The 23382-nt window shown below is 38.4% G+C and overlaps 1 protein-coding gene across 1 annotated transcript in view; it reads right to left on the bottom strand.

The window, feature by feature from the left end:
- DCAF12 (DDB1 and CUL4 associated factor 12-like protein) overlaps positions 1–23382 on the bottom strand; it is a 102941-nt gene that overhangs the window by 35307 nt on the left and 44252 nt on the right. Inside the window, exons 2-3 of the mRNA XM_067137659.2 lie at positions 18247–18459; positions 13520–13801 (exon numbers count right to left, since the gene is read on the bottom strand). Of these exons, the coding sequence (XP_066993760.1) occupies positions 13520–13801; positions 18247–18459 (495 nt within the window). The remainder of the gene's footprint in view (positions 1–13519; positions 13802–18246; positions 18460–23382) is intronic.

Raw genomic sequence — 23382 nt, 5'->3', positions numbered from 1 at the left:
TATATAGCATTATTCCACAGATAAATAACTTGGGCAGATATGGGTTAACAGCCACCTGGTGAGCGAATGAACAGAAATTCAGCCAGTTAGAATAAGTATTTGACTCTTTCATCATATTGCTAAGTGAAGATCTGAGAAGCTAGGTTTATCTGCATATAATATGTACAAAGGTTACAGCCCAATGATCTTTATAACTTGTGGCAAGAAAATTGCTAGTACACAAGTTATGTAAACAATGCCACTGATGTACATGTAGGTTTCAAGATTTTTAAAATGCCTGCCCTTTTTTATGCATCTTACAGCATGAATTTCCACAATGCTACTCTTGGGTTTGTAACCTGAAAATCACCCATTGTGAAGTAAAGGTGGCATGAAAAGTAAAGAATGAGGTAACTGTGCTTTAATACCAGGGAATTCCTTCTCGGCCAACATAACATCCTCCTCACTCAAAAGATTAGAAGCCTGAAAATGTTAACAATGAAAGTATCACTAGTCCTCCCACCATAACAAGGGGAAAGAAAAACAATAGTTCCATTTCGGGCCACAGCTATTAAAAACTGAAAAGTATAATATACTTGTTCAAAGAATACAAGTAACTCCTCTCATAAATTCTTGTTGGCATTTCTGATTTCATTTCTCTGCAATTGATTATAATAGGTGTGTTAGGATGAAATGTTTTTAAAGAGTGAGGCAAGGTATTTTACATAGATAGTTTGATTGGCCAGAAAATAAAATTAGAGTGCATTTCTTTACTATTCTGAAAGCAGTAAAAAATATTTGTGCAGCAACAGTACAATGTACACCAAATGAGGGGGTCTGTTCCAAAACTTTTCTTAGCCAATCTTTAAAAAAAAAAAAAAAAAAGTGATTTAGAGGTAGCACTGCCTCCTTGGTTATGTCTGTGATAATTATATCACAAAAGATATCAAAACTTCCCTTTTCCCATTGCTATTGTTCCATAACTCGCCTTATCCATGGTGCCTGTCACTCCAAAGCTCGCCTTATATAACAACCAATAAAAAGAGATGATAATATCAGCATGCGACTTCATCCTGCAATTTACCTGTCTTTATGTCAGTTGTTCTTGAACTATGTTAGTATTTCATGCAGTTTTGTACACTACAATAATAATAATTTTGTGTGGCTATTTCTAGCCGAGTGCAGCCCTTGTAAGGCAGACCCTCCGATGAGGGTGGGTGGCCATGTGTAGGTAACTGTGTGTTATTGTGGTGTAGGATAGTGTTTTGTGTGCTGTGTGTCGCAGGGATGTTGGGGACAGCACAAACACCCAGCCCTCGAGCCACTGGAATTAACCAATGAAGGTTTAAATCCCCGACCCGACTGGGAATTGAACATGGGACCCTCTGAACCGAAGGCCAATACGCTGACCATTCAGCCAACGAGTCAGACAGTTTTGTACACTGAATACAGTGTATTAGGTTTACAGAGAATATTACTCCTGTTGCAGAAGGTAAAGGGAGAATAAGAGTAGTCCAGATTCCTGGAGAAAAAAGAGAGGTGGGCTATGAATGTTATATCCTAATATTTTAGTTGAGAGTTGCCACTTTTAAAATAAAACAAAACCTCATTAATACGTTTCTGCTGTGGACAATTTTACTGTGTCTACTTAAAACATTTTAATTTTGTCCTCATTAGCTAATGAACATTTTTTTCTACATCTCAAGTTTCTCATCAGAACGCTGAATACACAAAATCATGGGCACAAAGGATTAAGGCTAAGTAGCTCACGTGGTAGAGCACTGGCCTTCTGAATTTAACTTGGAGGGTTCAATCCACCTCAGTCCGATTGTATTTGAAGGTGCTCAAATATATCAGGCTTATGTCAGTTGATGTACTGGCATGTTAAAGAACTCCTGTGGGACAAAATTCTAGCACCTCAGTGTCTCCGAAAACCATAAAAGTAATATTGGGACGTAAAACCGGTAATATTATTTATTATTCAAAAAGGGTTACAGTATTAGCGAACTCAAAGAGCCTGAAGGTCGAGATACTTGTTATCTCTCACTTTTCACCCATCCCAAAGTAGATGTAAACAATCTTGTTGAAGAACAAAAGTTCTTTGTGATGGATGTCAAGAAGAGGGTCAGATTTGAGAGTGTAATGCACTACTAACATGATAAAAAACAATGAAATGATGTTTTATTTCTGAATTTGGTTCTTCATTACTTCATTACATATATTGTAAGCATCTGAAATAGTGCAGGTGCACAATGACGTAGTAGTGCTTATGGAATCTTTAGCATTGCCGTATGGCAACGCTAGGTGTTTATACTTAATAAAATTGCTGTAGCTGTCAGATCATGTTACTTTATCCTAATTCACACATCTTCTTTGCAGGAAGGGATTTTCCCTTCCAGAAGCACTGGATATGCTGCTGACTGAAGATCTCGATGGTGATATTTTTGTGAAACCGCCCGATGTAAGTGTACTTACAGACGAAGACTCTAGTGATGAAGATGCTGGCAGGCTTATTGATAATCTCAGCTTTCAACAGTTATGTGCCAGTGCTGAAATAAAACTTGTAAATAATGAAAGAACTCGAATTAGTTCCGATAGTGAAGGTGTGTTACCAGAGGATGAAGTGTCTTTTGATAAGGAGGGACAGATTTCTATACATATGTTGATTTCTCTACTTTGCAGATAATACACAGAATGAAGGGGAAATAGACCAGCACTGATCACTCTGTCTGCAAACAATTCCAAGATTGTAAGAAGGGAATCTTCTGCGGTACGAGCAGGGACTGAAACTTGTTGTTGAAACCACCTATGTGATTTTTCTTCTTCCATAACCTGATGGAAGAACGGCGTCAAAATCTCATCTTGGTACCGCTCGGCATTTACTGTCGTTTTAACAAAATAGGCCCAATTATTTGTCTTGCACTATCACCACACCAAACACCAATCTTCCTATCATAATGAGGGACTTCATAAACACAATTAGGATTTTCTGCACACCAATAGCGAAAGTTATGACTGTTCACACAACCATTAAGATGAAACCAGGGCTCATCCGGAAAGAACACAAACTGTGGGTTGAAGAAACGATCATTCAATGATGAAAGGGAGGTGGTGGTATACACTGAGTGGCCAAAATTCATGGGAAGGGGTGACCAATTAGAAAATGTGCTGTAAATGACCCCTGAGCGTTGTGGCTAGCTGCGGCGTTGCTGACTGAGCAGTCTGTCACAGACACTGGTGTCCTGAAGATGGCAACACGTCACGAGTCAACTGACTGAATGTGGAATGATCATCGGCACACAGCGCATGGGTCACAGCACTGAGGAGATTACTTGCAAATTCGGGTGGATCTTCGATATTGCAGAGGGAATGTTACCAACCGCGTAAACTGCTATACAGGAAGACCACAGGTGTTTAACAAATGGGCATCACATCACCTCCGCAGAACTATACTGGGCGCTCGACAGGCTACTCTGAGTCAGATCACCACCCCCCAGTTGAATGTTGGGATTCAGGAACCCATTTCTACCAGGACTGTAAGGAGGCAACTGCACCGCTGACGACCAACTCGTGTCCCTTGCTGACACCTCGACACAGAGCTCAACAGTATTACTAAAATTTATTAGGATCAACCTATTCAATACAATTGAGTTCCTAAAGTTAGAATTTACATCTTATTATACTAAAATTCGAAGGTACATGTTTCGCCCGTTATAAGGGCATCATCAGCCTTTTTACACTCATACCTAAAAGATAAAAATCAGGATCCTGATTGTTTTGGTCAAAATATAACCTTAAGAATGACTATTGTATAATGTGAAATTGTTATGAGTTCTTAATTGATATTTTACAGTTAAAGTTTGTTTAAAATGTTTGCGAAGAAATGAATAATGTTGGTATGATATTACACTGGTAATTTAAAATATTTTATAAGATAGACAACTAGTCCATATCCACATAATAATAAGAAGGTCTATGGCTAAAGTTGAATCCTGAGTTGCAGTATCACTGTGCGAGTGAAATTCGGTTAAAAGCAACTCGATTTAGATTATGAAGAAAAGCTTAAAATGGACCTTTAGTAGCTTAATTAAGATGACATTGAAACTTTCTTATCGAAAACTTGTGATACTAAACTGTAGTATGGCGCTGTGTAGGCGATGAAGTTTTTGGATCCATTAATCTTCTTGTTCACGAAGTGCGGTCCACGGTCTTCATACTTTTGTTGAAGAAGTAATAATAAGTTCACAACTGAATATTGCCGTGTAGGTCTTTGCTAGCTGGAGTGGTTATTTTCTCTTATACTGATAGTTAAAATAGTTGATACTGATGATTGAAATTTTTAACATGTAACAGAGCTCAACGACGTGCATGGGCCTGAAAACATCAGCAATGGACCATGGAACAGTGGCGGCGTGTGGTCTAATGAAACCTGATTGCAGTTGTATTCAGCTGATGGGCGCGAGAGAGTGTGGCATATGCCCCATGAACCAATGGATCCTGCGTATCAACAAGGTTGTGCCAGGTGGGAGGTGGATAAGTTCTGGTCTGGGCAGCATTCTCATGGTTGCAATTAGGCCCCATTGTCCGGCTGCAGGGAGCGCTGACAGGTGCACGTTATGCGGACACTCTTTCAGACCAACTGCATCCCTTTCTGGCCCTAGAGTACCCTGATGGAGATGCCACGTTTTAACAGGACAATGAGCCATGTCACTGCTCTGTGGTGTCACGCAGGTGGTTGGAGGAGCATTCCAGTAATGTTACGACCATAGATTAGCACTCCAGATCCCCTAATCTTAATTCTAATCAAGCATTTATGGAATGCTGTCGATACTGGTGTACGCTCCATGAACTCCGCACCAACGACACAAGACCAGTTGTGGGTTGCAGTGCAAGATGCGTGGGTCCAGATCCCTCCAGAATGATTCCAATACCTTGCAGAGACGATACCTTGCCCTATTGCTGCCGTTTTGAGGGCTCGCGGAGGAGCAACTCTTTATTAACATTCGGTGTCTTCCCATGACTTTTGGCCACTCAGCATACAATTTCTAATCGCTAGATTGTGTGCCAAAAGCCTGGGTTAAATTCCAAACCTATCTGCAGTGCTCATATGGAGCTGTTAATGATGATTCGTCCATCAGATGGGACATAAAGCCTTGAGTAGACCCCTTGGTGCTATTCGACACCAAGCGTTCGGTCTGGGTTTATATGTACCGGCACCGGGTTTCACGTTCTCCCCTCCTACTACCATATATCATGTCATTCATTTCATCTCATTAACTCCTCTGATGAAGGTAACGTCAAGAAGGACATCCGGTCATTAAAACCCGCCATGACAGATTCATCTCACCTCATACGCGACCCCGTAGAGAAACGGGACAAAGGTTGGACAAACCAAAAAGTGAGAGTTATGACTGTTTACACAACCATTAAGATGAAACCATAACTATTACATATGAAAATACAGTGTTGCAATGATAACTGTCTCACCATGTCGATGAGAAGGATAAAACGTGGAAATTTCAGCCAGTAATGGAAATACTGAAGGAGAAGTGTGTCAAGAATTTTGTGCCAGAGCAAGATTTGTCGTATGAGTGCATGGTTCAATATTTTGGCCGGCACAGCTGCAGACAATTTATTCACGGTAAGCCAATACGGTTTGCAAACAGTTGAGATTCACACTGGTGACTCATGCTTACCAGGTTTAACACATGCAGGCTGCTTGCAATGTCAAGAACTATGCACGCGCCTCCCATACTGCAGCTGCCGTAGCGCAGAGTACAAACCCCAAGCATTCGGTATGGGTTTATATGAGAGACCCTGTATACTAAAATGCCAAAGTATCACTGATGAAAATTAGACATCTTTGACTATTGCACAACATGGCTCTCCACACTAAAAATCTTGGGGTGGATTCCATGTGTATCAGAGATACACAGTTACGCTCAACCACTGAATGACGAAGTTTGAAGGGAGAACTTACGTATCAGTGACCTTTTTCCACCACAGATCTATAACAACAGCAGAAGAAGAGCTTATTTCATTACTACCCTGGATTATAATTATAATTATATAACCATCTGAAAACTATGAATAATAGTATTCATTATAATATTATTCATTTCCATCTGCATCATTTGTTTTCTCATTCCCTTGTTTCTTAGGTTAACGCAGTTTTTAGTATCAATTATTATTTCAAATTAACACCTGTTTCACTGAATTTTGTCGCAATAAGTTGTTTTGCTCTGCATATTGATGTAAATATTGTATATTTGTACTATTTTGTTTCCGTCTAGGCTCTCTTTTGTTTGTTTTTTCATTTGCGCTTTCATTATGTTTTTTAGCATTTTTTCAACTCATATTATGTAAATAATTATTCCAACCCCCCTAATTTTTTCACTGAAGATGGCTCAAACGAGCCAAAACATGTCTGAACTTGTTTACTCCGTCTAATGACGGAATATATGATGTATTGAATAGGAGGATACTTTCATTTTTCGCCATTGTAAACTGTAGGTCTTCACATTCAGTTTTCTTTCGACTCTGTAATATTAGGCCGTTTTATAAAATTAATTAAAGCGTAGACTGTACTTCCTTATTTCCCGGCTTTACATACCGATTTTCATAAAATTCTGTTTACCCATTTTCTCATGACGGCGCCGATATGATCTTAGCAACAAAAACCTATATTCATGAATATCTCCGTTATCATAGCTGGCACGATCAAAATGTATAAGACATAAATGATCGGAAATTTAATACTATGTAACTTTATTTATATAGTATTTGTCAATAAGACCACTAATAACACAAATATTCGAGAATTAAAATTTGGGCCTTCCCCTAAACTACCATTTTGCTCAGCGTGAATACAGTTATTTATGGCCTAGATTGTAGCGACTTATTCCCCGACTTTCCATATCGATTTTATTTACGATAGGACAACTAAGAAAAATATTTGAGAATTAAATTTTAGGCCTTCCCCTAAACTACCATTTCTCTCAGCATGAATAAGATTATTTATGGCGTAGATTGTAGCGACTTATTCGCCGACTTTGCATACCTACTGTATTTTAATTGAGATAGGACCACTATTAACACAAATATTTGCGAATAAAATGTTAGACCTTCCCCTAAACTACCATTTCGTTCAGAGTGAATGAGATTATTTATAGTTTATATTGTAGCGACTTATTCTAGAACTTTACATACCGATTTTCATTAAGATAGGACCACTAATAACATAAATATATGAGAATTAAATTTTAGGCCTTCCCCTAAACTACCATTTCTCTCAGCGTGAATAAAATAATTTATAGCCTAAATTGTAGTGGTTCATCACCCGACTTTACATACTGATTTTCATTAAATTCTCTTCTGCCGTTTTCTTGTGATGCGTGTACATACATACAGACAGACAGAAATTACGGAAAATTAAAGAGTGCATTTCCTTGTTACTATGGACATGACTGATACAGAAATACCAACCTTTTTAAATTTTGAGCAATGTAGAGACAAAACTCTTATTTTATATATATAGATTACTGCACTATTATGATCATTAAAACTTATTTTTGTGTAGAAGAAAGTGTTATAATCATGCCTTACCCTAGCATTGAAAAAAATTCAGAAACCATTAAAAATCCTGCAATTTCTGGAGGGTAGCACATTCAAATATGGCCATCTCCAATGTGTTAAAAAAGTACAGCAAATCGGAAGAACTGTGCATCTAGTACCCATAAAAGTGAATATGCTGTATGAATAGTTAGTCCTATGAACGCATTCGCTCCCGTATCCGACCATGGTCGAATTAGGTTTCATGTGTGTAAAATACCGCATCCGACCTTAATCGGATTTGAATTCACGCCAACTTTGTACATTCAAAAGTATTTTACATGACGCAGTATATCAGTTTTCCGGTACATAGCGAGCAGATGAACATTTTTACTATAGCTTATGGGTAATTTCCTGCATTGTGGACTTTGTGATCTAAGTAAACATGTGTTAATCTCGAGTTCTCTTATCTGCACGGTTGAAAATCAAGTGGCACTGAGTGATGTAACAAGCTGATATGGCTAGTAAAGAATTGATATCTCTCGAGCAAGTGACCGAGTTATTGCAAGCTGAAGATCTGGGTGATGATCTAATTCCGGAATTTGATTCTAGTGATAGTAAAAAATAAGAGGCAGACTTCTTTATTTCGCGCTGACAGTGACATACCAACCCTGTCTGACGAGTCGCCAAGTCATCATCCTCCTTTCGAGGCCAATGCAGGTTTAAATATAGACATTCAGAACAGTGACGATGTGATGTGTTTTGTCAATACATTTTTCTCAGAGGATTTTATCACGTATCAGTGTTCTCCCTAGGACCTGTTGTTTTTATAGTCCGCCCGACTAACATAACCTAGTGTACCAGGAAGGCATAGGCCCTGGCACATACGAGTTATACATTTTATTTTTGAGCGTACAGTTAAGTTTCGATGCATGAACAGCTGTGTGAGAGAAGGTTCTCATTCCCACTGCGCTGCGTGAGGGAGAGTGCAATTCGAGCAAGGTCAAGTGACGTCACTGCTGCCTGTTGCTTCCCTCCCCTTTGGAAATCTCTCGAAAATTATTTTATGGACTTTTTAACGCCTGGACCAATTAAAATGAGACCAACGCTGAATTGTAGCTAATATTCTGGAAGCGAAACCCTGCAAATTTGAGGTCAATCTGTCCAGTGGTTTTCGAAATATAATAAGTTTGGAAGGAATTATCACCCCTTCATCACCTGATTCCGAGCGTTGCTCGCAGACTGGTATAAATAGGTCAGTGAACCAAGGTTATAACCAGTGTATGTATGTGTTCTGCATTTATGAAGGACAGTATGCTCTGTCACGATCCATGAGGACATAGTAGTGGCCACACTCGAACACTGTGAAGATAGTGTGAAGACGTCGTACATAAAGTTTCTGCCACGCCGCGACGACGGAAATATTCTAAAAGTTTCTCAAACTAAATTGTCATGATATAATACTTAGAATTGTGTTAACTGAGTGAAGCTATAAATGAAATAGTGAATTGAAGTGTCAAATAATTCGTTTGTCAGTAAACGACATTGTGAACTTTACCATTTTTCACGTAATTCTGAACTGTATCTTTGAACTGTGACAATATTCTAAGTCACTGCGTGTGGTGAAATCCTAATTTGAGACCATTTTTATCATTCTGAGACGTATTTCACCTACAATAATACAATAGTGAACTGTGTGAGACATTATTTCACTCGACATTCGTCCAATAACAGGGCTAGAATTGACTGTTTTTTGTGTGCATTTTCTCAATCTTTCGATCGCTACTATGAGAAACCCAGTGAACATTAAGGACTTTTTATGACTACATTAAGTAGTACAGACCCATGTGGTGTAAATCCCTCCATAAAATCGCCTTAATCTGCGAACAGTATTATTTCAGAGACTGTGGTAGAGACTGTTGTTAATAACATTTTTTTCAAGTGCTTATGGACTGTGACCATTATTCGACAGTCGAACCTCAGACATAATTATTGACAATTATGAACTGTGACAGTGTTAAATCTTAATTCCATGAACTGTGTGTATATATAAACTGTGTTTTCCGTAGCATGGAATGTGAATTCTAATTCAACACCGTAAATTAATATAAGAATAGAACTGTGCATTACCACTTGTGTTGGTGATATTTGTGAGTTCTATAGTACCAAATGAACTTTCCGTGTTTTGACCATTACCTCAAGAACAATGGAAATCTTAGCGAAGTGCTGCGAGATTCTGCTACATCGAACGTCGCTTCCAACGTGAGATTTACGTGGTTTTTTCAACTATGGTACCCGTCGAGGGACGTCGACGAGGGAGATTAACGTGGCATCTTCACTGAACACGTCGCCGGTGCTGAATTCGAGCCTTGGCTGCACGCTGCGGAATGTTCCAGGCACCAATTCGCCATACAGCACAACTCCAACACTTGTAAGCAGATCTTCTCGTATTCTGAGTGAGTAATCCTACTGACTGACTTTTTACAAATCACTCAGTTCATTACAGTGCTCTAACAAGTGCTTTGTGTGAATATCAACTCGTAATTTATAATCATTCAAGAGAGGTTCATATCTTGATTTTTGACTGTAAATTCCTTTTTCAAAATCATTCATAAATTGAATTAACTTCACATAGATGAACTTTAGTATTTACAAGTGCACTACTTATTTCATTTTTCAATTTAAATGAACTGTAGAGACATACAGCAAGTGATCAAGTATTTTCATTTAATCTACCAACATTTTCATGAGAGTGTGTGTTCATTTTATGTTCAAAATATTAGAAAGACTGTAGGTCAGCACCATAAGTGATGAACTTGATAAAATTCAAGGTGCGAAGTGATATTTTTGTATTTCAATTCATATTAGATGAACTGTAGGGCGTATATGATCTATAAAAGAGTAATATTTATTTTGGACATCCTCAAGCAAATAGACGTCACAGAAGATAATAGCATCAATCTTTTATTTTACACTTTTTGGAAAATATTGGTTAGAAATTTGAGTTTGAAATTCCAATTGCAGGGTGATTTTTCTGTGAATATTTTTAATAAATTCTATCAAAAAGATTTACCATCTATTCCCTGCGATACTATCCGTCTCTGTACCTGCTCCAATAATAAACCGAACACTACCTGAGATCCTTCCTATGCTCTGGCCCCACAATCATTTCCTGGTACACTAGATATGTGCAAATTACATAATATTAATAGGCTACATATTCAACTACATATTCGAGTCACTGGGTGTTCCAAATTAAAATGTAAATACTGTAAAGCTGTTTATTTAAATGATAAATCTTCATTGTTGCCAGCCTAATTGTGTCTACTGCATCGGAGTTTAAATGTTTTGCTTGACTAACATGAAGTGTCGTGCATGAGCACACTCTGATTAGCGTGGAATCATATGCGAGCATTCCGATTCCGCATGATGTCGCAAGCCCGTATGGCACTGCACAACAACCGAATGATAAGTACAACACTAGAAGTTCAAAATACTCTGTTATGTCTTGTTCATGATAATAACACTAAAATAGTTTAATTTTGCAGTTAATATATAGCTGTCTGATGTTAATGCCTTGAGGGGAATAGGCCCTAAATTGAAATTTTATCGTATCATTTTTTACGTAGTATTCCACGCCCGGCTACTCATTCCTGCCACCCGGATGATGAAAATTTCTGGGGAAAACACTGCGTATGTTTGTGACTGGACAAATCTGTACGCAAAACAGGTAATTAGTACCGCGCCACGCCCATTCATGAAGTATTCACTAATGCTGCATGGAAACCAATTTTAGTGTCAGAAATGAGGCCATTTTTAGGGCTAATGTTCATTACTGGTATTATTAGGAAGCCAGATATAAAAATGTACTGGGCGGAGGATCCCACTTTTGAAACTCCTATTTGATAAAATAATGCCTAGGAACCGCTTCGAAAGTATAATGTCCTTCCTTCATTGCAATGACAACAGGCAGGACGACATTGTAGATAGGCTCTAGAAATTTAGGCAGATACTAGAAAAGCTTAGTGACCAGTTTCATTTAGTGTACACCCCAGAGCAAAACCTGTCACTAGATGAAAGAATGCTGGCTTGGAGAGGGCGCCTTCGAGTCAGCGCGGCATCTAAAAATCGCTGGGCTGCGAAACACAGTGCCCGCGGACGGAGTTGGGAGCGAATGTGTTAAAGAATGGAGCCCACTCAACATACATAGAATTCAATTTCCTACAAAAGAAATTATACATTTTTTTTGTCTTAACTCTAGGAGTTTTCCAGAAAAGATGTTTTTAATCAATCAATCAATCAATCAATCAATCAATCAATCAATCAATCAATCAATCAATCAATCAATCAATCAATCAATCAATCAATCAATCAATCAATCAATCAATCAATCAATCACCACTGATATGCATTTAAGCCTGCTTCCCAGGAGACCGATTCTGTATCAGTTATTTACCTAGCCTCTTCTTAATAGATTTCATAGAAGTCGGACATTTATTAAAGATCTCCTTTGGTAAATTATCCAATCCTTAATTCTTCTTCCTATAAACAAATAATTGTCCCAATTCTTACTCTTAAATTCCAACTTTATCTCAAGTCATCAGAGAAGTTACTTTTGATAAGTGTTAGGGACTTAGGACATCGTAGGCCATCACATTTTGTTTTCTTCCAGCTCAGTGATATTAAAGCATTCAAGGCCTAGGCTTTCAACCCCCTCTTTTATGATTCTTTTCCCCATAATTATTTGAGAGTGATCATTCCAGCACAGGGTTAATGACAACATAGTTTTTAGCTCATAAAAACAACCACCACCATCAACAGCTAGTTCATTATTACGATGTGTAAATTATTTTCTCCTCAGTATTGCTCATCATTGATGAATAAAACATAAATTTGTGAGTACCTCCATTATTATAGCTCATATGAAATTTTTCAGACAAAACTATTGAAAAATAGATTTTCTATCATTGTTACGTACTCTTTTTAGATAGTACTAATATTTCCCAAGATATTTGGAAGTTTGTGAAAATGTAATAACTGTGAATATCTCAACTGCTATCATGTGTATGGTAAAATTGCATAAAACATAAAAGATCAGAAATTATATTTTATATGACTTTTATAATGTACATTTTTTTGACATAGCTAATATTAATAGAGAAATTTGACATTTCCAGTTTTGGTTCCCTTAATATTGGTATGCCACTGTACATTAGTCAAATAATATATAGCCTAGAGCACTCTGTGGATATATCTAAACGTAAATACACAGTTTCAAGAAATTTTATCAAGCTGTTTTCCTGTGATGCTGAAACAAACACACAGAGCGACAAACAAAAATGGAACAAAACCTATTTTCAACTTTAATATACCCAACATGACATGAGTCTAAAATTTGAAGTGTACAGACAATATTATAATTTTACTCAAATAGGTAATGCTACTAGAGCTACTGTATACCAAATAGGATAGCTCAGTGCGATGCAGCACGACCAGTTATGGCTCCTAGCTCTGTACTTGGGAGACAGGTTGATTCGGATACCCTGGAAATGGTTTTCCATGGCTTCCCAATTCAACTCCAGGCAAATGCTGGGATGGTACCTGTCTCATGACCATGCCCACTTCCCACTGCTAGCTCATTTAATATACCTAGACCCACAGACAACACCCTCACACAGTAGAACATGTAGCTCACCCTCAACGGGGTGTACTGGGAAAAGCAGCTACAGAACTGGCGAGCTGTTCATGTCCTCGAACACTCACGACACTAAAAGCCATACACTAGAAAAAATAGAAAAAGCTAGAGCTATAAAGAAATTAATTGATTTATGTTTTTCAGCAGAAGTTAAAGTATAATTTGTTACATAGACAAAACTGTACGAAGTCAAGAAGAGGTATCTTTAAGCCAGAAGGATATGAATTTTGAATCTGTATGTGAAACTTGACAACTGTGAAGTAATATAAATCAAAGTGTAACAGAGTACAGTACCTGCTTAAAAGTTTCAGCATTCCAGATGTGAATGTACCCATTTAAAGAAAGAGCAGCAAGCTCTTGGAAACTCTTATTGAAGGCCACAGCTCGCACTTTTTGAGCAGACTTGCATTCCTTGGAAGAGAGTGCTTGAATGTGCTTGTATGTAGGGACTTCTTGTTTACTAGCAAGTTCATCTTCTTGGATCCTCCAAAGAGCCATTCGTGAGTCACGTGAGCCAGACACTAGGAACTGGTCATCCAGCCAGCACATATCAAAAACCCAATCTCGATGGGCACCCTATAAAAATAACACACAAATATATAATTTATTAATATCAAAAAGTGTACCAAGAAATAACCAGGACTGATTCAATAAATTTAGTACACATAATGCTTGGTATCAAATGAAAACAACAACCTTTTTCTAATCATCACAACAAATTTGGACTCAAAACACAAATTTGCTATTGTGGTAGTAGTCTAAAACCAGATGGATTATTAAAAACATCATAATCAGATTTTAAACAGGAATAATAATAATAATAATAATAATAATAATAATAATAATAATAATAATAATAATAATAATAATAATAATAATAATAATAATACCCACGGCGATATCAAAAGGAGAAAGACAAGGGAAAGGCATTGTGAAAATTGGAGGTCAGTCTTGAAATAGGGAACATACATGATCCGGGGTTTTAATTAAAAATATGCTAATCTGATTCAAAATTTCATGCAGAATTCAAAAATGTGATCAGAATGTACAGATAATAACTCCAAACGTGATAAAAATCTACGAAGATGTCACGTCACGCAAGCACGCGATCTCATTGGTCTGACGTCATCGTACAGGTTGACTGAATTAGCAGACGAAGTAACACATAGTGTGCTGTGAGAAGCAGGATACACTTCGCGTATTTCTACTTTACGTTAGTGTCTAGTATGGTTAAATTCGAGGTCTATACATTGGATAATAATCTGAGTGGTATATTTTAGACTTAAAATGAATCCTGCGCAGACAGTGAGGCAGAAAACTTATAAATGGTGTAGAGTTCCGATGTGCAATAGCACATCGCATACCATACCAAACAAATTGTTTATAAATGTTCCAAAGACGCTAAAACTAGGGAGAAATGGATTTTGGCGAGCCGGAGAAATGCTGGTGATATATCGGAAAAGTCTACAGTTTATTTTTTTTGAAGATTTTAACGTAAGATGAATTTGTTTGAATTTTCAAATCACTTTTCCATGTCAGCTGTTCTAGTGGTAAAACTTTAAATTTTAATGTATGATGCTTTATTTAAATGCTTCAATTACATCTTGGAATATGAAAGTAAAAAACAGTGTATTAAATAATGCTGATTATTAAAGTATTCTCCAAACCTAACTATGTTTTGGGTGATCCATGTCAAGATAATAAATCAAAGGGGTTATGAACCATTTTGGCAGCTCTAATTCTACCAATATATCTTGGCATGGGACAGTTATGTATGTCTTTATTGAAGAGCTTAATTGGTAAAGAAATTTAGGCTATATCTAAATACTCTATAATGTAACAAAGAATAGGCGTGTACATCATGAAAGGAAACAACGTGAATTTAACAAATGTATAACTACACAAAACCAATGCTTGTCTGTTGGGGTCTTTAACAATGCTCAATTATAATAATTATCATAATATTAATGAAATAAATAACATAATTGCACACAGGTGAAAATAGTGATGTAGGTGTTTAAAATATTATCCAACTTGCCAAGTCAATAAACCGAAGGGTAAAAATACCGCGCGAGTTGGCCGTGCGGTTAGGAGCGCGCAGCTGTGAGCTCGCATCCGGGAGATAGTGGGTTTTTGAACCCCACTGCCGGCAGCCCTGAAGATGGTTTTCCGTGGTTTCCCATTTTCACACCAGGCAAGTGTTGAGGCTGTACCTAAGGCCACGGCCGCTTTGTTCCCATTCCTAGGCCTTTCCTGTCCCATCGTCGCCATAAGACCTATATGTGACGGTGTGACGTAAAGCAAACAGCAAAAAAAATGTAAAAGTCACAGCACCCAAAGACATTCCTGTATTGAGCGACTAAAATGTCACCGGGACACTTTTCTTTCCTGATATGCTCAGCTTGTTAAAAGCCAAATGTAATTAATGTTATTGGCTTCACGCCCCGCTAACTACTTCTACGATTTTCGGAGACGCCGATGTGCAGGAATTTAGTCCTGCAGGAGTTCTTTTACGTGCCAGTAAATCTACCGACACGAGGCTGACGTATTTGAGCACCTTCAACTACCACCGGACTGAACCAGCATCGAACCTGCCAAGTTGGGGTCAGAAGGCCAGCACCTCAACCGTCTGAACCACTCAGCCCGACTTGTGAAAACTAGATGAAGTCATATTTATCTTTATCATGTTTAACTTTTTCCCTCCACAAAGATATTTAATTCTCTTTCATGGGCCCTGGAAGTGGGTAGGCCAGTAGTCCCAACCATAAATATATATTTTTTTGGGGAATGATAGATTATAGCCCTATAGTACTATGATCTTTCTTTCTTTCCTTCTTTCTTTCTTTCTTTCTTTCTTTCTTAATCAGTGTATCCTTCAGGGTTGGTTTTCTCTCGAACTCAGCGAGGGATTTCACCTCTACCACTTCAAGGGCAGTGTCCTGGAACGTGAGACTTTGAGTATGGGATGAAACTGGTGAGGAGGGCCATTACCTCGCCCAGGCGGCCTCACCTGTTATGCTCAACAGGGGCCTTGTTGGAGGATGGGAGGATCGGAAGGGATAGACAAGGAAGAGGGAAGGAAACGGCCGTGGCCTTAGGTGCCTGGAGGAGAAGTAGGAAAATACGAAAAACCACTTCGAGGATGGCTGAGGTGGGATTCGAAACCCTTCTACTCAGTTGACCTCCCGAGGCTGAGTAGACCCCGTTCCAGTCCTCGTACTATTTGTTTTCAACTTTCATGGCAGAGCCGGGAATCGAAACCGGGCCTCCGGGAGTGGCACACATTAACCACTACACCACAGAAGCGGGCTAGTCCTATAATGCTACCTATATGTTTATGTTAGTGCTGAAATCCGATTTCTTACTTTACTAATGCTGAAAGCCCGAAAATGTAATGTTCTTCTTTAATAGGGGAATCAGTCTAGAAGGAAATGTTGAAAGTGATGTGATATCTATCCAGGTTCGTTGTTATCCTAATACTATGGGTTACAGTACATTGCACGTATATAAAAGACGCCACTTACAAACTTGCTTATTATCCGCGAATTTCTGCGGCCACAAAAGTCACATTTTTCAAGAATGATGACATCTACACATGGTAGATTGTCTGACTGCGCTGTTTCGAACCTTTCTTCTGTCATTTCGAAGTTATTCGCGATCGTGAATAATAAACAATCGGCTTTTAGCAACGGCTGATAGAGCTCCATGCGGTACTGGATCGTGACGTCACAGCGCGCCGCTTACGTCAGAGGCCGTTTCCCTCACCTTGCGGAAAGGCACTATTAAATATTCTTTTAATGGTAGAAAACAAGGCAACATACCACAATGTAATACGTTTACGTACTATTTCATTGGTGTACTTTTCAAAAAAAATATTTTTGAAAATGAGGCATGTTCCCAATTGTTGACAGTGGTTTCAAATGCCTAGGGAATGAATTAATGCAGAATACAAGGCTGAACATGGAGATTAGCAAGATGGTGCAAGAGGGCAATGCATTCTGCCCATGTAAGAAACCTTGTGTGGAATAAGGAAGTACCTAGGAAGTGTAAAGATATAATTTACAAAATGTATCATGCACCCACATTGACTTATGCAGCTGAGAGCCGGCCAATGACAGGTAGGGGAGAGAGTTTGAATTTAAGCCAACCAGGCGAGTTGGCCAAGCGGTTAGGGGTGGGCGGCTGTGAGCTTGCATCTGGGAGACAGTGGGTTCAAATCCCCACTGTCGGCAGCCCTGAGGATGGTTTTTCGTGGTTTCCCATTTTCACACCAGGAAAATGCTGGGGCTGTACCTTAAATAAGGCCATGGCTGCTTCCTTCCCACTCCTAGCCCTTTACCAACCCTTCGTCACCGTAAGACCTATTTGTGTCAGTGCAACGTAAATCCAATTCGGGAAAAAAAAAAAAAATTGGAATTCAAGCCAGCGTAATGAAATACCTAAGACGTATGATAGGGAATACAGATTGAGAAACAAAGATGTGAAAAACGAGGCCGGAATTGAAAACCTAAATGAGAGAATTGATAGGAATACACTAAGATGGTTTTGGACATGTAAAGAAGATGGTGAAATGAATACTAAAACAGATGATAGAGATGAAGTTAGAGGGAAAGAGAGTGAGACGTAGAACAAGGTGGATCAATTCAAGAAGGGAAAGAAGAAGAAGTCATTTGGAACTGGGACAAAATTATGGAAGAGGAATGGTGGAAGGAGAGAGCAAGGTGGAGAAGTGCCATAAATGCCCCAACCTGGCAGGAGCTGGATAAATGTCATAATAATAATAATAATAATAATAATAATAATAATAATAATAATAATAATAATAATAATAATAATAATAATAATAATAATAATAATAATAGTTTTATGTTCCACTTTTACAGTTTTTGGAGATGCTGGGGAGCCAGTATTTTGTACCACAGGAGTTCATTTACATACCAGTCAATTTACCAACTATTACTAGTGTGCTACCCTGTTGTAAAGAATAAATAAAATACATAAAAATCTATTGAAGAACATACCTCACCAACACACACAGGATCCAATGTAGGAAGCCGGTACACTGCCACCTCGTTTGAGTTTCTTGCTCCAGTAGCAAGTAACGTCTTTGATGGATTAATCTGCACAGAATGTATGCCACATTGCTGATCCTGGGGTCCAGCAACTGAATCTCTTCTCCCCTGAAGGGATGGAATTTGGTCTAACCTTTGGGTCACTACATCGTAAACCATAAGCTGAAACAAAATATAACAATTTATAAGATAAAACAGAAATATAACAGACTAATTGACAATAAGTTTTAAGGACTTAGATCGTACGCATTTTACTTCTTAATTCTCGGTATTCATACAGAAAAAAAGGGGCAATGAAAGGTAATAATAATAATGTTATCGTTTTTACATCCACTAACTACCTTTTAACAGTTTTTGGAGACACTGAGGTGCCAGAATTTTGTCCCGTAAGAGTTCTTTTCCGTGCCAGTAAATCTACTGATATGAGGCTGACACGAACATCTTCAAATACCACCGGACTGAGCCAGGATCGAACCTGCCAAGTTGGGGTCAGAAGTCCGGCGCCCCAACCATCTCAGGTAATGAGGGTACAGAAACAATGAGTTATAGCATATGAAGAAGAGATGAGAGAACAGCTTAGCACAAAAGAGCGGAAAAACGATGCTCTTAACCTACGGTGCCATCCAAGTCCCATCTGTTGTGATCTCCAAGTGGAGGGAGACTGAATTTATGAACATCATTAACTCTTTTGTAGGTATCATTGTTTATGCCTCTAGAATTAAATGCAGTTCCTGCTTAGGTAAAGCCTACATCAAATCTACAGCAGGAAACTCTCTAAACAACATGACCAAAAATACTTTTTAGCTTCATGCTAGGAGATTTTATATAAAAATTGAAAGGAAATATAAGTAAGCTGCAAATTCTTGTGTCTACCAGGCAAGTTAGCTGTACAGTTAGGGGCGTGCGACTGTGAGCTTGCATCCGGGAGATAGTGGGTTCGAGCCCCACTGTCGGCAGCCCTGAAGATGGTTTTCCGTGGTTTCCCATTTTCACACCAGGCAAATGCTGGGGCTATACCTTAATGAATGCTATGGCCACTTCCTTCCCACTCCTAGACTATTCCTATCCCATCGTTGCCATAAGACCTATTTGTGTCGGTGTGACGTGAAACAAATTGTACAAATTTACATTTTTTAAAAAATCCTTGAGTGTGGATAATTTTGCTTATTTTTGATTTCATATATCTATATGTTCAGGAGCTATTTATTGTGTTTCTATCATGAACTTCCTGAACTACTGGTCTCAAGCCAACAGACAAGAGAATGTGGATTAAGGCATTTAATTTAACTTTATACGAGACTTAACAGAACTTCACAATAGTGTGAGGAAGTTTAATAAAGAAGAATTAAAATGAGATTATGGAAACTGTATATGGTAATAACGTTTCAATGAATATAGAAGAAAATAACCATGCTTGTAGGCCATATTCCAAATGCCGAGTGCAGTTCCAGATGAAACGGAGAGAGCTAGGAACCCAGCTGGACCACCCTTTATAAGATTGGAAAATTTCTTCTGTATTCAACAAGGCACCAGTTATGAAAGTTTAAGCTATTAAATAATAATAATCTTTAAGAGATTTTCAGCAACAGCTGCTCATGCTCTCACGACTCCATCATCTATACAGATTGCTCTTGCATACTTGGTAATCATGAAAATGATCAGGTCAGATGCACCTTCATTGTATATGAGAATGATATTGACATATTTTCAACACAGTACAAGCTCTCCTCATTCTGTTCAGTTTTCCAAGCTGAACTTTGGACCATAAAGTCAGCAGTAAAGTGGTGTAAAGATAACAACAAAAATGCAATGTTACACAGCAATTCACAGGCAGCATTGAACTCAATAAAGGATAAGTATAATACGAACCCAATAGTTGCTGACATGCGATCAATAACTCAGCGAGGCTTCCACGCAAGTCTCTTTTGGATTTGTGGACATACAGGGACAATCAGAAATGAAAAAGCAGACCTACAAGTGAAAGAAGCTGCAAAATCTACAATGGAAGTTTCATAAAAGAGAACTCCAATATGTTACCTGAAGAGAAAAATTAAAGAACACATAACTCTTCAGTTGAAAAACATCTGAACTGCAACAGTGAAAGGGCCCGTTATGAAAGAAATATTCTTTCTCAAGATCCAGCATTGACTTCAGTACAAAATACTATTGCCAAACTTTATGCTTACTCAATTCTTATCTGACCATGGTAAATTTAAGTCATATATTGAGCAATTTAATGTCAATGTTCCAGATGATTATTCATGTTTTGAGGATCCCCTCAAACTATATATCACCTGCTTTTCGAATGTTCTGAATTTGGAAGAACAAGAATACTCTAAATTGCCACCTAAACCATTGTGAAAGTTAACTGGAAAAACCTCTATATCGTATACTGAACAACGATTTTGTTATTCTCATTTTCTAACACCCATTCACTACATTTCTAATAAGCCTTCATTATAATGCTTCATCTGTGCTGAATATTACCTAATTGTTAATTATAATTATTCTGTATTGGAAATTCAATAATAATAATAATAATAATGAGAGAGTTGTCCATGTGGTTAGGGGCGCACAGCTGTGAGCTTGCATTCAGGAAATAGTGGGTTCGGACCACACTGTCGGCAGCCCTGAATATGGTGTTCCATGGTTTCCCATGTTCACACCGGGCAAATGCTGGGTCTGCACTTTAATTAAGGCTATAGCCACTTCCTTCCCATTCCTAGCACTTTCCCACCCCATTGTCGCCATAAGACCTATCTGCGTTGGTGCGACATAAAGCCAATTGGAAAAAATAATGTCTCACTGTACTTATTCCTTTTGGGATCCACATTTACTTTTTATGTTTTCTGTAATCTTTTAATTTGTTCTTTGATAAATTACTTGAAATAATACCACTATTGATGCGTTCACGCCCTGTACTTATAGTCATGATATGGGCTTTTGGACTTATGCTGTGTCAAGAAAAAAAGGTGAATTTCTTTATGTTTCGCAGAGAACTTTGCTCTGCATCCTCGGAAGAAAATTTCGACTGTTCACGAGGAAGACTTTTCCAAGAATGAGGTTTGAATTTAGACGTTAATAATAGATGTGGTACATTCATTCATCACCAGACGGCTCACCGTACCCGGTATAGCGCTAGAATTTGAAGCAGAAGCTGACAAAATCATCAGAATCAGTCTGAGAGGAAGTCACATAACATAACAGGTGTACACACATCTGAAAGTATAAAACTGACACAAGCCTGGAATGAAACATCTGGTGATGAGGAACATACGAATTCGAACACCGAAACGAAATAACAATAGTGAAGGGACAGAGAAGGGAACTACCTAGGTAAATCCTTAATGGCTGGCAACCACATATTACTTAATTGATAGCCAGTGTCAATGTTGGAATCGTTAGGATTTCTACGTATTCCTACAGCTTCCCATATAATCCTCGACCTGTAGTGTCTAATGTGGGTAAGAGCTTGAGCATCTTGGAACACGACATCATGACCCGATGATAGGGCACGCTCAGCTACTGCTGATTTGTCTAGCTGGTTGAGACGAATATTTCGTTCATGTTCCTTGATACGAGTACCAATGGATTGTCATGTTTGGCCAATGTATACGTTGCTGCAAGTACAGGGAATTTTGTATATCCCAGGATGTAAAAGTGGGGACAATTTGTCCTTGGTTTTACCTAGAATGTGAGCAATTTTAGTGATGATATCAAACACAGTTTGTATATTGTGTTTGCGAAGGACCTTGGCAATTCGATCTGTGGCGTTGTGAATGTAAGGCAGGTAGACAATTCCCTTCACTTCTTCCTTCTGTGAGCTTTGCTTGGTCGTTTCCCTGGGATGCAGGGCTCTATGTATCTGTACATCGCTTTAACCATTACCCTTGAACGTGACTTTGAGTGTGTCCATCTCCACCCGGATATTTGATGGCCCACAAATTCGTATCGCACTCTTGGTGAGTGTCATGAGAATGCCTTGTTTTTGTGCTGGATGGTGGTGAGAATATGCATGAAGATAGCGATTTGTGTGGGTAGGCTTATGATAGACGGTATGTCTTAAGGAGTCGTACAGTTTCTTTCTTACAAGAACATCCAAGAAAGGAAGGCATCTGTCTGATTCCATCTCCATAGTGAATTTAATTGAAAGATGTTGTTGATTTAGGTGGTTTAGAAACAGATGGTTTCTCAGGACCTTCTGTGCAGATCACAAATGTATCATCAACATACCTTCACCAAATTACAGGTTTGACGGGCACTGAACCAATAGCCTCTTGCTCAAAATGCTCCATAAAGAAATTAGCCACTACGGGTGAAAGTGGACTTCCCCCGTTTGTCTGTTCGTAAAAATTCCCACCCCACAAGAAATAGCTGGAAGTCATGCAGTGGTAAAATACCTAAGTAATGTCCTCAGGGAACAGACGTTAAATGAGAGACATGATCGAGTCAATCGGCACTTATTTCGTTTCAGTGTTTTCCAAATTTGTACGTTCCTCATCACCAGATGTTTCATTCCACGCTTGTGTCAATGTCGTACTTTCATATGTGTGTACACCTGTTACATTATGTGACTCCCTCTCAGACTGATTCTGATGGTTCTGCTTCGAATGCTAATGCTGTAACGCACGCGGTGAGCCATCTGGTGATGAATGAACGTACCACTTCCACTTCTATTATTAAAGTCTAAATTCAAACCTCATTCTTGGAGAAGTCTTCCTCGTGAACAGTCAAAATTTTCTTCTGAAGATGCAGAGCAAAGTTCTCTGTAAAACGTAAAGAATTTCACCTTATTTTCTTGACATGGCATAAGCCCAAAAGCCTATATCATGTAATAATACTAATACCCAATGTAACTTGCACATTACTGGAATGGATGGAAAGGGTAATGAAATCACTTCTTGTTCCTTAAGCAGTAATCAGTAATCTCTTGTTAACTGCAGTGAAACCTGTCAAATCCGAACTCCGAAAATCCGAAATCCTGGGATATCTGAACACGTTTTTTTCAACAATTTTAAGTTTGAAAAACACACTCAAAAAAAAAGAAAAAATTTATTTAGTAATAAAACAATCACATATTCAACA

Source organism: Anabrus simplex, chromosome 1 (assembly GCF_040414725.1).
Source record: "Anabrus simplex isolate iqAnaSimp1 chromosome 1, ASM4041472v1, whole genome shotgun sequence".
Lineage (NCBI taxonomy): Eukaryota > Metazoa > Arthropoda > Insecta > Orthoptera > Tettigoniidae > Anabrus > Anabrus simplex.
Note: the sequence above shows the minus strand (reverse complement) of the source record. Positions and strands in the feature narration are given on the sequence as shown.